The sequence below is a fragment of the Caretta caretta genome, chromosome 2, assembly GCF_965140235.1.
Source record: "Caretta caretta isolate rCarCar2 chromosome 2, rCarCar1.hap1, whole genome shotgun sequence".
NCBI lineage: Eukaryota > Metazoa > Chordata > Testudines > Cheloniidae > Caretta > Caretta caretta.
The window spans coordinates 160,848,388-160,865,156 of record NC_134207.1 but is presented as its reverse complement, the minus strand read 5'-3'; the positions used below and the strand labels follow the sequence as shown (position 1 = coordinate 160,865,156).

Sequence of the window (16,769 nt, the reverse complement as noted above, 5' to 3'; positions counted from 1 at the left end):
CTTTTCCTCACCTCTATGAACAGGTGTGAATAGCAGTATAAAATGAGTTTGCACCAGCAGATTTGTAGGATAAATTTAGCTACTTTGCTGATAAAAACACAGTAATATTTAAGAGTTCAAATTTTTCACGTTTCAGTACGTGTACTTTGAAATTGTGCTAGAGGTACATGTGATGCCGGCAGATCAGTTCCAGCTCATGCCCAGGACCCTAGGCCTCACTGAACACTGACAAATGCATCTCTGGAAACCAGTCTGGCTGACCGGCAGGTTAGTCTAGTTAAAATAGACATTAGTGTTATAAGAATGTGTTTAATGGTCAGACTTTATGGAATTCTTGTAGGATGCGACATGTATTAATCAAACTTATAATGTCTGTATGCCATGGTATAAAGTTAAATTGAGCATTTGCTTTGTAATTGTGTAACTCACCAAACAGGAAAAAAACATTAATTAGTGTACAGTGCTGGTCCTGTAGTCAAATTGAAACCAAATGAGGCATTGTAAGACATCAAAAAGAGAAAGACTTTGTTGCCCTCCCCACTTACATGAAGAAGAGGCAGGCATTGACACTTGTTCTATCAGCTTGTATTCTGGGGTGGAGGGGATAAAAATCCCTGACAAGGAGAAACTGGATCTTTATGCTTTCTGAACTCTGAGGGGCAAAGTTTCCTAAACATAAGCAAGAGATCCGAGTGCTGCTTGGCATGGGTCACCACTAAAGGATATATGGAGCTGCTTATTATAGAAGCTTATATTACCTTTTAAAATCTCAGACTAATTCATTTGTGTGTGTGTATTTCCTGTTTTATCCTCTAAATAACTCTCTTACTTGGTTTATTACAAGATTGGCTATAGGTGTTGTCTTCGATTTGAGATCTGGGTACAACTGACCAGGAGTAAGTGTCTGGTCCTTTGGGACTGTGAGCAACCTGAATATTATTGTGATTTTTGGTGTAAAGTGACCATCTATCACATAGTCCTGGGTGGCAAGTTAGGCTGGAATGCCCAAGGGGACTGTCTGTGACTCTGTGGTAATTCTGTATTAGTGCTTTCGGAGATCACCCTTGTTACTGGGTTGGTGAAATCTAAATATAGAACATACCACCAGTTTGGGGTGTCTGCCCTGCTTTTTGAGAGTCTGCCCTGAGCTTGGCACTCACAGTCATGAGCCACGCCAGACAGTGTGATAATACACTGTACTCTGGTTAATGGTATAATACAGTAAGGTAATTAAGCAGATGTGAGAAGTCCCTTTGAAGGCAAGGAAGAAAGAACTGGATGTGTCACCTGGCAATGAAATCAAGCCACATGCTTAAGTAAGTGGATTCTCCATGACTTGCAGTCCAAGTCAAGACTGGATTTTTTTCTAAATAATATGCTGTAGTTCAAACAGAAGTTACGGGCTTGATGCAAAAATTACTAGGTGATGTTCTGTGGCCTGCGTTATGCAGGAGATCAGAGAAGATGATCACAAAAATGGCTTCTGGCTTTAAAACGATCAACGTATTAATCTACCTTGCTGAATCTGAACTATATTGATGTCGGATATTTAGTTACATATTACATTTTTTCTAGAGCGGTCTGAACATTTTTCAAACAAAAACAGGGTTTTTTTGCTTTGTTGTTTTTCCTGTTAAAAATGGCCTTTCTTCAAAACCATTTTTACCCACATTTTTAGTTTTTCACGATATATTTTTATTGATGTTTAACCAAACTGGTTACTGAAATGTTTCTTTTCCCCAAAACCTGGGTTTTGAAAACAAACACAAAAATGGGCACTCTGAATGCTATGAAATGAATACAGCCAGGAAATGGTGAAATTTGTCATGGAAAAAACCCTCACTTTTTTCAACCAGCTCCACTTTTGACCTATCCGAACTTTCTTATCTACAAAATATTTATCTGGATAACTGTATTCTTGGTTCTGAAGAAACTAGCTGTCCATAACTGCCTTGCACTAACTACTGGAGGAATTTGGAACTGAGAAGTACAGCCTCGTGGTTAAGACACCAGACTGGGATTTAGGATATTTGGACTCAGTTCGTGTTTTTTCTAAGAAATGCTCAGATTCAAACCTCACAGATTTTAAGGCCAAAAGGGACCATCATTATCATCCAGTCTGACCTGCACATAGCAGCCCATAGAACTTTACCCACGCACTTCTATAATAGACCCATAACCTCTGGCTGAGCTACTGAAACCCTCAAATCATGATTTAAAGACTTCAAGTTACCAAGAATCCTCCATTTACACCAATTTAAACCTGCAAGTGAGCAATGCCTCATGCTGCAAGAGGAAAGTGAAAACCCTCCAGGGTCTCTGACCAATCTGACCCAGGGGAAAATTCCTTCTTGACTCCAAATATGGTGATCCATTAGACCCTGAGCATATGGCCAAGACCCACTAGCCAGACATCTGGGAAAGAATTCTCTGTAGCAATTCAGAGCCCTCCCCACCTAGTGTCCCATCACCAGCCGCTGGAGATATTTGCTACTAGTACTCGGAAATTGGCTATCTGCCATTGTAGGCAGTCTCATCATACCATCCCCTCCATAAACTTATCAACTCGGTCTTGAAGCCAGTTAGGTTTTTTGCCCTCCACTGCTCCCATTAAATGCAGCATCCAAGAAAAATTTCAAGGCTGCAGGTAGCCAACTCTATCAATGAAAGGTCTTAAATAGGATTCAGTATATGCAACTACAGAGCTCAGAAACAGCTGGTGCGCACCAGTACAGCAGACCAGCCCCTTTCCGAAGAGACTGTTATGCTCTCCAGAATCTCAGGTTTCTTTCTTTCTTTCTTTCTTTCTTTTTTTTTTAGCAAGTCTGTAGCTGTTATGATTGCAGAGAAATGCTCATAAATGAGTGGAATTGATGCAGAGATGACTGTGTGTGTTTGCAGAGAGCTTACAGCAACACCTCATAGGTGTACACTTCACCATCCATCTCAGATGCCCAGCCATAACAGAAATGTTAATGTTGTTAACTATTACATTCCTCATGCATAAGAAAGGAGAGCGAGGATCACAGATCTGCACAACTTACCAGGAGTAACTTACCATGATTTTGGTGCTACAAGAGGGTAACATCTGGTAGATACCACCTCTTATTTTTTTCCCCCCAATCAAGAAGTAGCCAGGCCCAAAAAGCCTAGTGGAGCCCATGGGCATATTCAAGTCTGACCAAAGGAGAGCCAAGTTTGAAGAGCCCAGTGGAGCGGACACACCCTTTAAATGTTCTACACGATCCATGAATGGCATCTCATTTTAACTCATGTGAGCAGAGGTTATTTTGCGGATGGATCTTGTAAGAGTGAATTTTTCCCCACACAAAGTGACCTCTGCACAACTTGACATAACTTATATTTCTTCCCCTCTCTTCTCTGGTGACTAACATCAGCCAGCGCTGAGATATAACATTTCATCTTGCGTTCCATGTTATACAGTTCCGAATGTAGTTAGCCCTAATGTAATAGTTTTAATTAGTTTTGGATTGTAAGATTTGCAAAGGAAATATAATAAATGAATATGCAGAGCACCAGATGGTGACTGTAGCTTCACCCACACAAGAAGAATATTCCTATTTGCAATCTTATCAAAGATGAGATAATTTGGATAGTAAGGATCAACAAAGGTAATGCAACAGTTGGTCTTGAAAGAATTTCACAGACGAACGCTGAACCATTTGGCATGTTGAGCATACCAGACTGTTGATAAAAATCCAAAAGCATGTTACCATGAAAATAAATAGTCAATAAACGCACCACATTAGAGACAATATCAAGTGATAGTAATGACAGAAATAAAAATAGCTAATCTTGCCAATGGAAACATTTGACTAGACGATGGATCCTCATTTATATTTCATTGACTTACCCCAGAAATGGAAGCAGTTATGTTTATGTATGTGAATATTACTTTGCCAGGCATTTAACTAGAATTTATATGAAACTTACTTTGTCAATATTAATTTTGGTTGTGATTTTAAAGAGGTAAGGCTTGGAAAGAACAGGGAAGAAGAGTGTGTGACCTCTAGAGCACACTCCCTCCAGAACCTGGCATAGACCCCAAGGTTTCTGAATCTCACCATTCCTCTGTTGTGAGCAAATATGGGTGAAAACCACTCGCAAACCCACTATTTCATCCTCTGACAGTCCTGGTTCACACAGAGGAGGAGAACTGTCTACTGCTATCAGTTACTCTATTTGCTTAAGAGCCAGAGGTCTGTGCAGTGGATCTAAAGTTTGCAGCCCTGTTGCTGAAGAATGTGGGTGTCAATATGATGTCACACAGTGGAATTTCTGTTTGGTGTTTCGTTTTTTTAAATTTAGGAAATTACCCACAAAATGGACCACTGCTCCCTTGAAAATCCACTGGGTGTCTGGAGGGAAGGTATGCATAGCACACTCTGAAAATAGATGTTCCTTAGTGCTGCTGCCATCAACCATTTTTCTGAATGGCTAAGAGAAAGCACACAAAACACATCACCTCTTTATGGGAAAATGAGCCAAACCGGCTTTCCTTAACCCTCCTGACCACATGGAGTAAATTCAGCAAATGGAAGAACTCTAACCTTTACCATACAATGCGCCTCATCCCCCAAGCAAGTCAGTCCCAAATATGCAGGAGTAACATGAAAATCTATTCCAATACTTTTTAGGAATAGAACCAGATTCACAAAAATGTCCAAAACCAATTGTAAAATGATTTCAGTATTGCAAATTGAAACCAGTGTGTTTTGCTACAAGTACTCATCCAGCATGTCAGACTACTGAAGATGACAATCACCAGGCAACAATACTTATTCTTGATGGTATATGATAAGTTTAATGACCAAACATAGCTAATGGGACTCCTTCCTCAGGCATATTGCAATTATTTTTATAATCCATTTGGAACAACGTTAACCTTAAAATCTTCCTAAAAGGCACAACAGCATTTTAACAAGTTCAAGATGGTTTATTCCCCAGCTCAGGATACGATGATCTGTGAATCCCTTTTTTTTTTTTCCCTTTTAGTTCACTCCAATACCACCCAATAGGTTCCAATAATAGTAAAATCCTAAATCCAAATCGTGCATAATCTGTGGATCTGATGAGATCATACCAGGGTTTGGAGTCTGTTAGCAATGTGCATTCATCTATCAGTCATCTGCACATTTGTCTGTGACTCACTTGTGAGCAAGTGTGCTGTTTAGAATTTACCTTGAAAGATGATAAAGATCAAGCTAGAGCATACTTGAGTTAATATACTAATGTGTGTGTCTGGAGTACAATCTCTTTTTTCTCGTTAGACACTTCTGGCAACAAGGATTGCTACTTTATCACCTGCTCTTGGAATTCTACCCTGTTCTAGTAAGCCTGTTCTATACTGGATTGATGTGACTGAGAACTAGGGGTTAAAATAGATTGAAACAAGATGAAGGAGCAGCAAACCAGAAAGAGGGGGAGCTGTGTGGACATCACAGTGCTCTCCAAAGCTGGGGAGAAGAATGGGAGTCCTGCATCTGCTATTAGCAGAGGAAGAACTACACGCCCCCACCTCCTCCCCAATTTAATGCCTGCTGAGAACTGTAGGCTTGTTGGTAACAGATGTCCAGAGTTTAGCCTTGCAGTTATCATGTCCGCGTACTGAACACTAGAGAGTAATGCACACGCATTCTCCTTCCGGAGAATTGCTACAGCTACTGCAATTTCAGTTTTATATAGTTTTTTCATGGCTAAAATGAATGTGAAAATAGAAAGATGGACATTTTACCAAGTGTACAGAAAAACGGGTGAATCCGCTGACTGATATGTTGCTACTCTACTGGAACATGTTGTTACATACCATTATGGGGATATGTCCAAAGAGACGATTGGAAGCCAGCTTGTGGCAAAAACAGCCATACCCATGCATACCTGAGTGATTACTACTTGAGCCAGAACTAACTGTACACAGAGCTAGAGCAACTGTTAGCCAAATTGAATCTGCTATGGAAGATGCGAAAATAATTGCTCAGGGGACTACAGGCCATGTCCAAGTAGTTAGTTCATTAGCAGTGCAATCTCTCCAGACTAGCATAGGAGTTGCAGACAAGATGGTGGTAAACCGCACAGTAAGCACTGTGTATCCCCGCACCTTTTTTTTTAACGCAATAGATTGTCATGTTTAAATTAAGGATCTAAGGTGTATATATTCAGCTACACTAGATGCCCTGCAAAAAATGCCTAATGTCATGGGGTTGGAAAATCAGGGTATTCTGCTAATGTATGCTACAGCCATCATTCAGAAATCAGATATATGATATTTCTGTCCCTGATGATATTGTCTGGAGTAATAAAAATACCTGCCTCTTATATAGTTTTTCATGAGAAGATATCCAAGGAGATTGGCATCATTAACCCCATTTTACACATGGGGAAACTGAGGCACCAAGAGGCGACTATTGCAAAATAGTTTGGGCAAATATTGGTTTCTATTTTAATGTTCACAGAAATATTTGCATGGGTATTTTCAAAAAAGGAATTTTAAATTTGCATATGCAAGTATTTGCACCAAAAGCATTAGTGTACTTCTCAAATCAAGAAGCAGGAACAATACCATACGACTTGGCTGACCAATCATAATTAACAAATAAGTACAATTCACACCTGAGCAAAAGCCCAATGCAAGGTCTATGCATCACTTAAGTCCTCTAAACAGAGCTGAAGTAGGACTTAAGAGGCATATTGTGCTCTCTCTCTGCACAGTTGCAAATTTCACCAACAATGAACATGCTCAGAATCCCTGTTCATCCTTATTCCAAAGACTGTTTATAATGGCCCAAACATTACTGGATAATGTTGAACAGCAGGAGAAAGTTGTCATCTGCGCATCTACATTTCACAAGCAGAAAGAAGAACAAAACTGGTTGGATACATTATTTGTTTTGCATTATTCTCTCAACCCTAGTTTTGAATTGGGACGGTTATAGTTCACCTCTCCCTGTTCATGAATTACTTTGATATTTGCACCTCAAGAAAACACAGCCCACTGAACTGATGCTTGGTTTAGCTGTGTCAATTCTGCTTGAATTTATCTGTAATGTTTTCAGAGAGCATAGCAGAAATCTAAGCTACATTTGGTGACATACCTAAAAAACAAAACAAAAACAAAAAACAGTCCCAGTGCTTGGTTGTCTTAATGCACAGCACTTGAATACTTGCAGAGGTCTATATTGTAATAGAGCTTTTTACTACTTTAACCCCTCAAGTTGTAAAAAAACAGCACTGGGCCCCACAGTTCAAACTGTAATACTGCACTGATGCACAAAGTAAAACTGAATAACAGTCATTTGTCTTTATTTGTGAGAGAAGCTGTGTCCCCGGAACTACAAAAGCCTTCATCTGATAACACAGTACAACGTAGTCTAGCACAACTGATTATAAAAAACACAGTGACATAAACAAGATAAAAGTAAACAGTACACAAATACATGCCAGAGTGCTTACTTCTAAGAATTTCAGCATGGTCCTTTTCAAAAGTTTGGAAACTTAGGCTTGTACAAAAGAAAAGGAAAATCTAATTTTATCTCCAAACTTTACCATCCTTACTCATGCTGAGTAGCACCTTATTTTGCAAATATCTGCACTGATCTACTACGCAGGATGAGTAAGGAAGAGAATCTACTCCAGACTGTGGAACAAAATGGCCCCTCTACAGATGTTATGATGTTGATAAATATGGAATGCTCTCCATCTTGCGCATGTACATCATCACGAGAAGATCTGTGCTTCTAATTCTCAATAAGTAAACTTTTCAAAAATGCCTAAGTGTATTAGGAGCTTATGTCACATTGAAAGTCACTGGGAATCTAAGGGTATGTCTACACTACGAAATTACTCTGATTTTACAGAAGTCAATTTTTGGGAACAGATTGTATAAAGTTGAGTGCATGCGTCCACGCTAAGCACATTAATTCGGTGGTGTGCATCCACAGTACTGCGGCAAGCGTTGACATTCCAAGCAGGGCACTGTGGGTAGCTATTCCACAGTTCCCACAGTCCCCGCTGCTCATTGGAATTCTGGACTGAGCTCCCAATGCCTGATGGGGCCAAAAATTTGTCGCGGGTGGTTATGGGTAAATGTTGTCAGTCAACCCTCCCTCCATGAAAGCAACGGCAGACAATCATTTTGCGCCCTTTTCCCTGGATTGCCCGAGCAGATGCCATAGCACAGCAAGCATGGAGCCCGTTCAGCTCACCGCAGCAGTTATGACCATTGTAAACACCTCACGCATTATTGTGCAGTTTATGCAGAACCAGAACCTGAAAAACCAGGTGAGGAGGCGACGGCAGCGCGGTGACGAGAGTCATGAGGACATGGACACAGATTTCTCTAAAACCTCGGTCCCCGGCAATTTAGAGATCATGGTGTTAATGGGGCAGGCTCATGCTGTGGAACACCGATTCTGGGCCCAGGAAACAAGCACAGACTGGTGGGACCGCATAGTGTTGCAGGTTTGGGATGATTCCCAGTGGCTCTGAAACTTTTGCATGCGTAATGGCACTTTTATGGAACTTGTGATTTGCTTTCCCCTGCCCTGAAGCACAAGAATACCAAGATGAGAGCAGCCCTCACAGTTGAGAAGCGAGTGGCGATAGCCCTGTGGAAGCTTGCAACGCCAGACAGCTAGTGGTCAGTCAGTAAACAATTTGGTGTGGGCAAAGCTACTGTGGGGGTTGTTGTGATGCAAGTAGCCAATGCAATCATTGAGCTGCTGCTATCAAAGGTAATGACTCTGGGAAATGTGCAGGTCATACTAGGATGGCTTTGCTGCAATGGGATTCCCTAACTGTGGTTGGGCTATAGACGGAATGCATATCCCTATCTTGGGACCGGACCACCAGGGCAGCCAGTACATAAACCACAAGGGGTACTTTTCAATGGTGCTGCAAGCACTGGTGGATCACAAGGGACATTTCACCAACATCAACGTGGGATGGCCGGGAAAGGTTCATGACGCTCGTGACTTCAGGAACTCTGGTCTGTTTAAACGGCTGCAGGAAGGGACTGACTTCCCAGACCAGAAAATAACTGTTGGGGATGTTGAAATGCCTATAGTTATCCTTGGGGACCCAGCCTACAATGCCCTGGCTCATGAAGCCGTACACAGGCACCATGGACAGTAGTAAGGAGCTGTTCAACTATAGGCTGAGCAAGTGCAGAATGGTGGTAGAGTGTGGATTTGGACATTTAAAGGGTCACTGGCGCAGTTTACTGACTCGCTCAGACCTCAGCGAAACCAATACTCCCATTGTTATTACTGCTTGCTGTGTGCTCCACAATCTCTGTGAGAGTAAAGGGGAGACGTTTATGGCAGGGTGGGAGGTTGATGCAAATCACCTGGCTGCTGAATATGCGCAGCCAGACACCAGGGCGATTAGAAGAGCACAGCAGGAAGCGCTGCGCATCAGAGAAGCTTTGGAAACCAGTTTCATGACTGGCCAGGGTACCGTGTGACACTTCTGTTTGTTTCTCCTTGATGAAAACCTGCCATTTGGTTGACTCTAATGCCCTGTAAGACACCTGCCCTCCCCCACTTCGATCACAGCTTGCTTGCAAAGGAAATAAAGTCACTATTGTTTAAAGAACATGTATTCTTTATTAATTGATTATAAAAATAGGGAGATAACTCACAAGGTAGCCCAGGTGGGGTGTGGGAGGAGGGTAGGAGGGAAGGAAAAGGCCACTTCAGAACTTGTTGAATGCCAGCCTTCTGTTGCTTGGGCTGTCCACTGTGGTGGAGTGGTTGTGTGCCCGGAGCCTCCCCATCTCACATGTTCTTGGGCATCTGGGTGAGGAGGCTATGGAACTTGGGGAGGAGGGAGGGCTGTTAAACAGGGGCTGCAGCGGCAGTCTGTGATCCTGCTGCTGTTCCTGAACCTCCACCAGACACTGGAGCATGTCCATTTGATCCCGCAGCAGCCTCAGCGTTGCATCTTGCCTCCTCTGATATTCCTGCCGCCACCTCTCATCTTTATCATCCCTCCTGTCCTCACGATTCATTGGCCATTTTCCTGTACTGTGCTACTGTGTCCCTCCACACATTCTGCTGAGCTCTGTCAGTGCCAGACAACTGCATGAGCTCAGAGAACATTTCATCGCACGTGCGGTTTTTTTGCTGCCTTATCTGAGATAGCCTTTGGGACATAGGAGGAAGGCTTGAAACATTTGCAGCTGCGGGAGGAAAAAAAGGGAGTGAAGTATTTAAAAAGATACATTTTATAGAACAATGGCTATACTCTTTCACGGTGAACAACACTATTCACATTACATAGCACATGTGATTTCGGTATAAGGTTGCATCTTGCATCTTATATTGAGTGCCTGTGGCTTTGGTGTTAGAGATCACACACGCAGTGCCGGGCAACAGAATTCGGCTTGCAGGTGGCCATGGTAAGCCATAGTCTTTCGGCTTCTGCAACCTTCATAACAGCAGCGCCCTCCTTTCCCATACCAAGCAAAGGCCCGTTGAGTTGGCCATTTAGTGCTGCAGTTTTCGTGTTAACATGCAGCAGCAGATACCAAACTAACCCCCCCTCATCCAATTCTCTGGGATGATCGCTTCACCCCTCCCCCCACCGCGTGGCTGGTATCAGGGAAGATGCCTGCTAGCCAAACGCGAACAGCTCAGCACCAATGCCCCCCCGCACTGCTTGGCTAACTGCGGGGAGCATTTCTTTTCAGCCACTGGCAAACAGCCCAGTAGGAACGACCAACTCTGAATGTCCCCTTAATTAAATTCCCGTATTTCAACCAGGTTACCATGAACAGTATCACTCTGCTGAGGATAACACAGAGAGATAAAGAATGGATGTTGCTTGAATGCCAGCAAACACCAGGACCATATGCTGCCAGGCTTTGTCATGCAATGATACCAGATTACTCGCGACTAGTATGGCATGGTAAAGTGTCCTACCATGGAGGACGGAATAAGGATGCTCTCCCCAGAAACCTTCTGCAAAGGCTTTTAGAGTACCTCCAGGAGAGCTTCATGGAGATGTCCCTAGAAGATTTCCGTTCCATCCCCAGACATGTTAATAGAGTTTTCCAGTAGCTGTACTGGCCACGAATGCATTCCAAGTCCTCAGTGCAAATTAATCATTAAAAAACGCTTGCTTTTAAAACATGTATTACATTTAAAAAGGTACACTCACCAGAGGTCCCTTCTCTGGCTTGGTTGGGTTGGGAGGGTATTTCTGTCAGGGTGATAAAAAGATCCTGGCTGTCGGGGAGAACTGTGTGCTGCGTGCTCTCCTCAAGCTCGTCCTCCTCCTCCTCCTCTTCCCCGTCCGCAAAATCCTCAGGCATGGCGGAGAGTACCCCATCATCGGAGTCCATGGACAGGGGTGGGATAGTGGTAGCGGCCCCCCCTAGAATTGCATGCAGCTCAGCGTAGAAGTGGCATGTCTGGGGCTCTGTCATGGAGCATCCATTTGATTCTTTGGTTTTCTGGTACGCTTGTCTGAGCTCCTTAAGTTTCACGTAGCACTGCATTGCATCCCTGCTGTAGCCTCTGTCCATCATGGCCTCGGAGATTTTTTGAAATGTTTTGGCATTTCGTCTTTTGGAACGTAGTTCTGATAGCACGGATTCATCTCCCCAAACAGAGATCAGATCCAGTACCTCCCGTTCGGTCCATGCTGGAGCTCTTTTTCGATTCTGGGACTGCATGGTTACCTGTGCTGATGAGCTCTGCATGGTCACCTGTGCCGATGAGCTCGCCTGGCCAAACAGGAAATGAGATTCAAAAGTTCTCGGGGCTTTTCCTGTACACCTGGCCAGTGCATCCAAGTTCAGCATGCTGTCCAGAGCGGTCACAATGGTGCACTGTGGGATAGCTCCCAGAGGCCAATACCGTCTAATTGCGTCCACACTAACCCTAATTCGAAACGGCAGTGTTGATTTCAGCGCTAATCCCCTCATGAGGGAGGAGTACAAAAATCAATTTTAAGAGCCCTTTATGTCGACAAAAATGGCTTCATTGTGTGGATGGGTGCAGGGTTAATTCGATTTAACACTGCTAAATTCGACATAAACTCATAGTGTAGACCAGGCCAAAGATAATTACTAACAATTCTGAGATTGCTTCAGCTAGCTCCTTAAGTATCCAAGGATGAATTTTATCGTTTCCTGCTGACTTGAACACATGTAAATTATCTCAATATTCTTTAACCTGTTCTTTCCCTATTTTGGTTTCCATTCCTTCCCAATTGTCAGTAATATTAATTGTGTTGAGTATCTGGTCACCATTAACCTTTTTAATGAAGACTGAAGGAAAACAGACATTAAACACCTCAGCCTTCTTGATGTCATCCATGATTAGATCTCCTTCTCCACTAAGCAGTGGACCTACACATTCCTTTGCCTTTATCTTGCTCCTAATGTATTCATAGAAACTCTTCTTATTGCCTTTTCTTTCTCTTGCTAAGTGTAACTTATTTTGTGCCTTCGCATTTCTGATTTTGTCGCTACGTTTGTGCTATTATTTTGTACTCCTCCTTAGCAATTTGCCCACATTTCCACTTTTTGTAAGATTCTGTTTTGATTTTCAGGTCATTAAAGAGCTTCTGATGGAGCCATATTAGTCTCTTACTATTCTTCCTATTTTTTATTCGCATCAGAATAATTGGCAATTGTATGTTTAATATTGTTCTCCTTGAGAAAATGCTAGGTCTGTCTTATGAACTTTTTTTTCTCTTAGATTTTCTTCCTGTGGGATCTTACCAAGCTGTTCTCTGAGTTTGTCCAAGTCTGCATTTTTGAAGCCCATTGTCCTTATTCTGATGCTCTCACTCCTTCCTTTCCTTAAGATCATGACATCTTTCATTTCAGGATCACTTTCTCCCAAATTGCCTTCCATCTTGAGATTTGCAACCAATTCCTCCATGTTGGCCAGACTCAAGTCTAAAATGGCTACCCCTCTAGTTATTTTCTCCACTTTCTGAAAAAAAGACATTGTCCCCAATACATTCCAAGAATGTACTGGAAATTCTGTGTTTTGCCATATTACTTTTCCAACAGATATCTGTAGTTAAAATTCCCCATTACTACCAGTTATTTCTGTTATTTGCTATTTACACCTACACCCTACCAATATATTGACTATAGGCACAATCCATTTAATTGTTTTAGTGGATTCACCCCACTAAGCTACATCACCTCTGTTTTATCCAGACAGAGCATCAGCGAACTCATTCTCATCTGGGTCAATGCCTTGAGTAGGCAAACAAGAAGATGGCACCATCTGGATCTGATGAAAATGAAATGAATGGGTTGAATGTCCTGAGTATACAGATGGCACCATAGCCCAAACCCTCTCACTGTATCTCATAATAGCATCATACGTATGTTGCCTGAGTGGAATTCTTTTCAGTCTTCAGATACGAGGGCCCCTTGGGTGGATGAACAATTACTCCACACCAACCCCCTGCTGACCTTCCAGAAAGGGAAAAATAGAGCCATAGAAAAACAACCCCATCCACCTTGCCAGATCCCACAGGCACGTCTGCAACATCTGTTGATCAATAGTAGAAAGAGGCAGTGGATGTAATAAATCAACATGGACACTTACAGAGTGTTGATTAACTAGTTCCCTCCTTAGCAACATTAGGGAGAGCAGGAAAAGAAAGCCCAGGATCAGTAATGGGCAGTCAATAATTGTAATCTCCAACTCAGGATTTCTATTCTCAAGGAGTCTGCAAAACTCACGTATTTCATAAAGAGCTTTTAGAAACATGTATATAGTTTGTTTTTTAAGTAACAAAAAAATTCCAATTTTTCTGAACAACCATACAGAAATTTCCAGAATAAATCCCCACTACATAGGCCTAAGAACTGAATTTAATGACTAAGCTTAAATATGGATTTAAACTAGTCACATCCAAACCAGGTTCTAAGGCAGTTTGACCCACCAAACTGTGCTAAAAATAAAATCAACAGGAGAAAAGGAGACCCCCCAGCCCTCAAAACCAACCCAAACCATAAAAACTTTCAAGCCATACATCAGAAAGAAGCAGTGAAAGGAAAGGGAATTAAAACACGGGTTAAAATAAAACAGAAAACACCTCTCCACTCCCACCCCATTTTTTCCTTGGCAGGTTACCTTTAAATGATGTTTTGATGTTATTTTCAGTTTGATGTTTACGCCAAACTTGTGGTTATTTGGTCTGTAGTCACGGATGTAGAGAATTGGAATGGTCATTACTACGTAACTGAGGTGAATTGATTTGAGTACTCATTAATGTGTAGTTCTGCACTTCAAAGTGATTTAAAATGGCATTTGGGGGTTCCCTGTTTACTATTACTCAGTCACGCCATGGCATGTCCCATTTGGTCCCTGTCCACCCCAAACTGTGCTTGAAGGGAGCCCTTTGCATCTGGCCCCTTTTCTGATTGCATGAAAAGTCTGTTTGGGGGGGGGGGGGGAATCAGATGCCTCTAAGGCACAACCCTTCCTTGCCATGGATCTACCTCTTTCTACCCCACCTTCCTGACCTCATGGAAGCCTCTCAGCAGATCTAGGATCCATATGAGAGGGAAGAAGATTGAGCAGCCCCGGTGCATGCTGGGGGTGGGGACAGGGGATGTGTGTCCTCCCACTCTCTGGCTCCACTGAGAACCTCTGCAAAAAATAATAGAGAAAGGCACCACTATGGCTAGGGGGGTTCCCTGTTAAGGTGATTCCAAGGACCCTACCCTCCTACCTACCCCGCCCCCAAGGCATCTGAGCTAATCCCTGGAAATCTGCCAGGTTTGAGGGCTAGCCCTGCAAACTTTTCTACAGAGGGTACCGCCTCCATTGGGTTGGTATGGGGGATCTGTGCCAGGGGATTCCTCACAAAGCATTCCTCTCCCAAAGCTTCCTGCCCCATCGCTTTTCTGTGGAATGGGGTATTATCTGGGCCCAAACGTGCATTTTACAAGTACAAAGTGGTTCTGAAGGAGTTTTAGTTTGAAAATCTCTTCAGCTGTCAATTAAAAACCATATATATCCAAAGAGCCTGATCTGCTATGTGCAGTATTGCCAGGCCCACGCATTCAAACTTCTTGACTCAGGCTCCAAAAAGTCATGAGACTTTAAAATAATAAATGTTGGCGCTTTTTTTTAATCTGTCTTCATTGTTTGAGCATTTAGGGGTCATGTTTTCAATCTTTTCTTTGCAACCATGGGGGCTGGTAACTTACTTTTCTTTTTTTTAATTACCTGAGAATCTCAGCTTTCACATGGTGCCAGAAGCTTAGGCGTCAAGAAAAACAGCAAAATGTCATAAGAGAGCTAACACCACTGTAAGAAAATATTCTGCTGGCACAATTTCCTTGGTGGCACTGACGTGGTAAAGGGCGTGTATTGTGGTACTGTATGTTCAGATGAAAGGAAAACAGTGGTGAAAAATGTGTTACAGAAATGGAGGGAACAGAGCAGTTACAGAGGGAAGCAGAGAGAGACAGTGGGATACTTTATTTGTATCCCCCAAAATTTCCAAATTAATTAGAATAAAGCAGTTGTGTCCAAACCTGTGGCCCATTAGGCTCTGAACTGTGGCTGTTGAGGGTGACCGTGTTAAGAAAACATGTTTGACTATGAATATGTCTTGCCCTCTGATTTATGAAGCCGAGTGTTTGAATCAGCCTCATTTAATACTGAGAGGGTTGGGGTTACCAGGTCCCCATCAGTGCCAGGAGCAGCTCTGGTGTGAGCTGGGAGTGCTTTGATCAATTGCTGTCCCTTTCTTATTGTATCTGCTCAGCAGCTCCTCCTGTGGGCATCTTGTTGCATCACAAGGGAGGGGAGAGGAGAGGGAGAAGAGAATATCTCTGCTTGATTCATCACCTGCAATCCTGCCAGACTGTGAGAGCTCAAGAGAGAGCAGGACAGGGTGCTCAACTAGTTCTGCCTGAGCCTAGGGAAATAGAACTATTGATTGGGGACCCATGAGGTTTTTGAAATAATATGTTCATTCTTCAGGGTGAAAAGGTTAGCTAAATCTGTAATGAAGTAACCAACAAGCTCAACAAGCTACCACAATTAGCGGTTTAACAGCCTGCTTGACAACAATACTGTACATCAATTTATTCCCATCTGAAACTGTGCGACCCTTCTGACACGGATGATGAATAAAATTATGTTACTACCATTCATGTAAAGGCAGCATGCTTCCAAATAACCCGCATAGTGAAGTCTTCTTTTTAAAAAAACCCAAAACCTGTTATAAGAATGTATTCTCTGGGATTCAAACACAACATTAAAATATGATGCTCTTTTCAATGGCTATCTGCAAAAGGAAAATTCCTGTGAGAAGAATCAGCTCCCAGTGTAACACAAATGCAATCCAAACCAGGCCTTCCTGCAGATCAAGAAATCCAAAGAAACACATTTTCTGTCCACTAAAACAAATGCTCCCTTTTCCACTGTTAAAATAATTCCAGGAAACAGAAAGAAACACGAACAGTAAACAAGGTCTGTGTTTGTGCAATACCTAGCACAACTGGGTCCTGGTCCGCGACTGAGGTTCCTAGCCGCTACTGCAATAATACAAATATTATAACAGTAGCAGCAGCAGCAGCAGATTTCATTAATTTAGAAACAGCAGCGTTCGGATAAGTGGCATCAGAGTGGAAATCAGATTCAAAATACAGAAAACAAGATTATATTTTAAAGCTACTCTGAGTTTTAAAGCTTATGATTCTTACCCATATTTTCGACCCAAAATGTTTTGGTTTTTTTTGCTCTTTGCAAAACTGAAAT

General features: G+C 42.4%; 2 protein-coding genes across 5 annotated transcripts in view; both read right to left on the bottom strand.

Moving 5' to 3' along the window:
- The window catches only part of EPB41L4B (erythrocyte membrane protein band 4.1 like 4B), a 256,800-nt gene that overhangs the window by 50,280 nt on the left and 189,751 nt on the right, over positions 1 to 16,769 (bottom strand). The window lies entirely within an intron of this gene.
- On the bottom strand, positions 9,881 to 15,866 carry LOC125631894 (uncharacterized). Its single transcript, XM_048839330.2, has 2 exons — positions 11,179 to 15,866; positions 9,881 to 10,198 (listed from the first exon to the last, which is right to left on the bottom strand). Exons 1-2 carry the CDS (start codon positions 11,945 to 11,947, stop codon positions 10,017 to 10,019), a joined length of 951 nt encoding a protein of 316 aa, XP_048695287.2. The 5' UTR covers positions 11,948 to 15,866; the 3' UTR covers positions 9,881 to 10,016.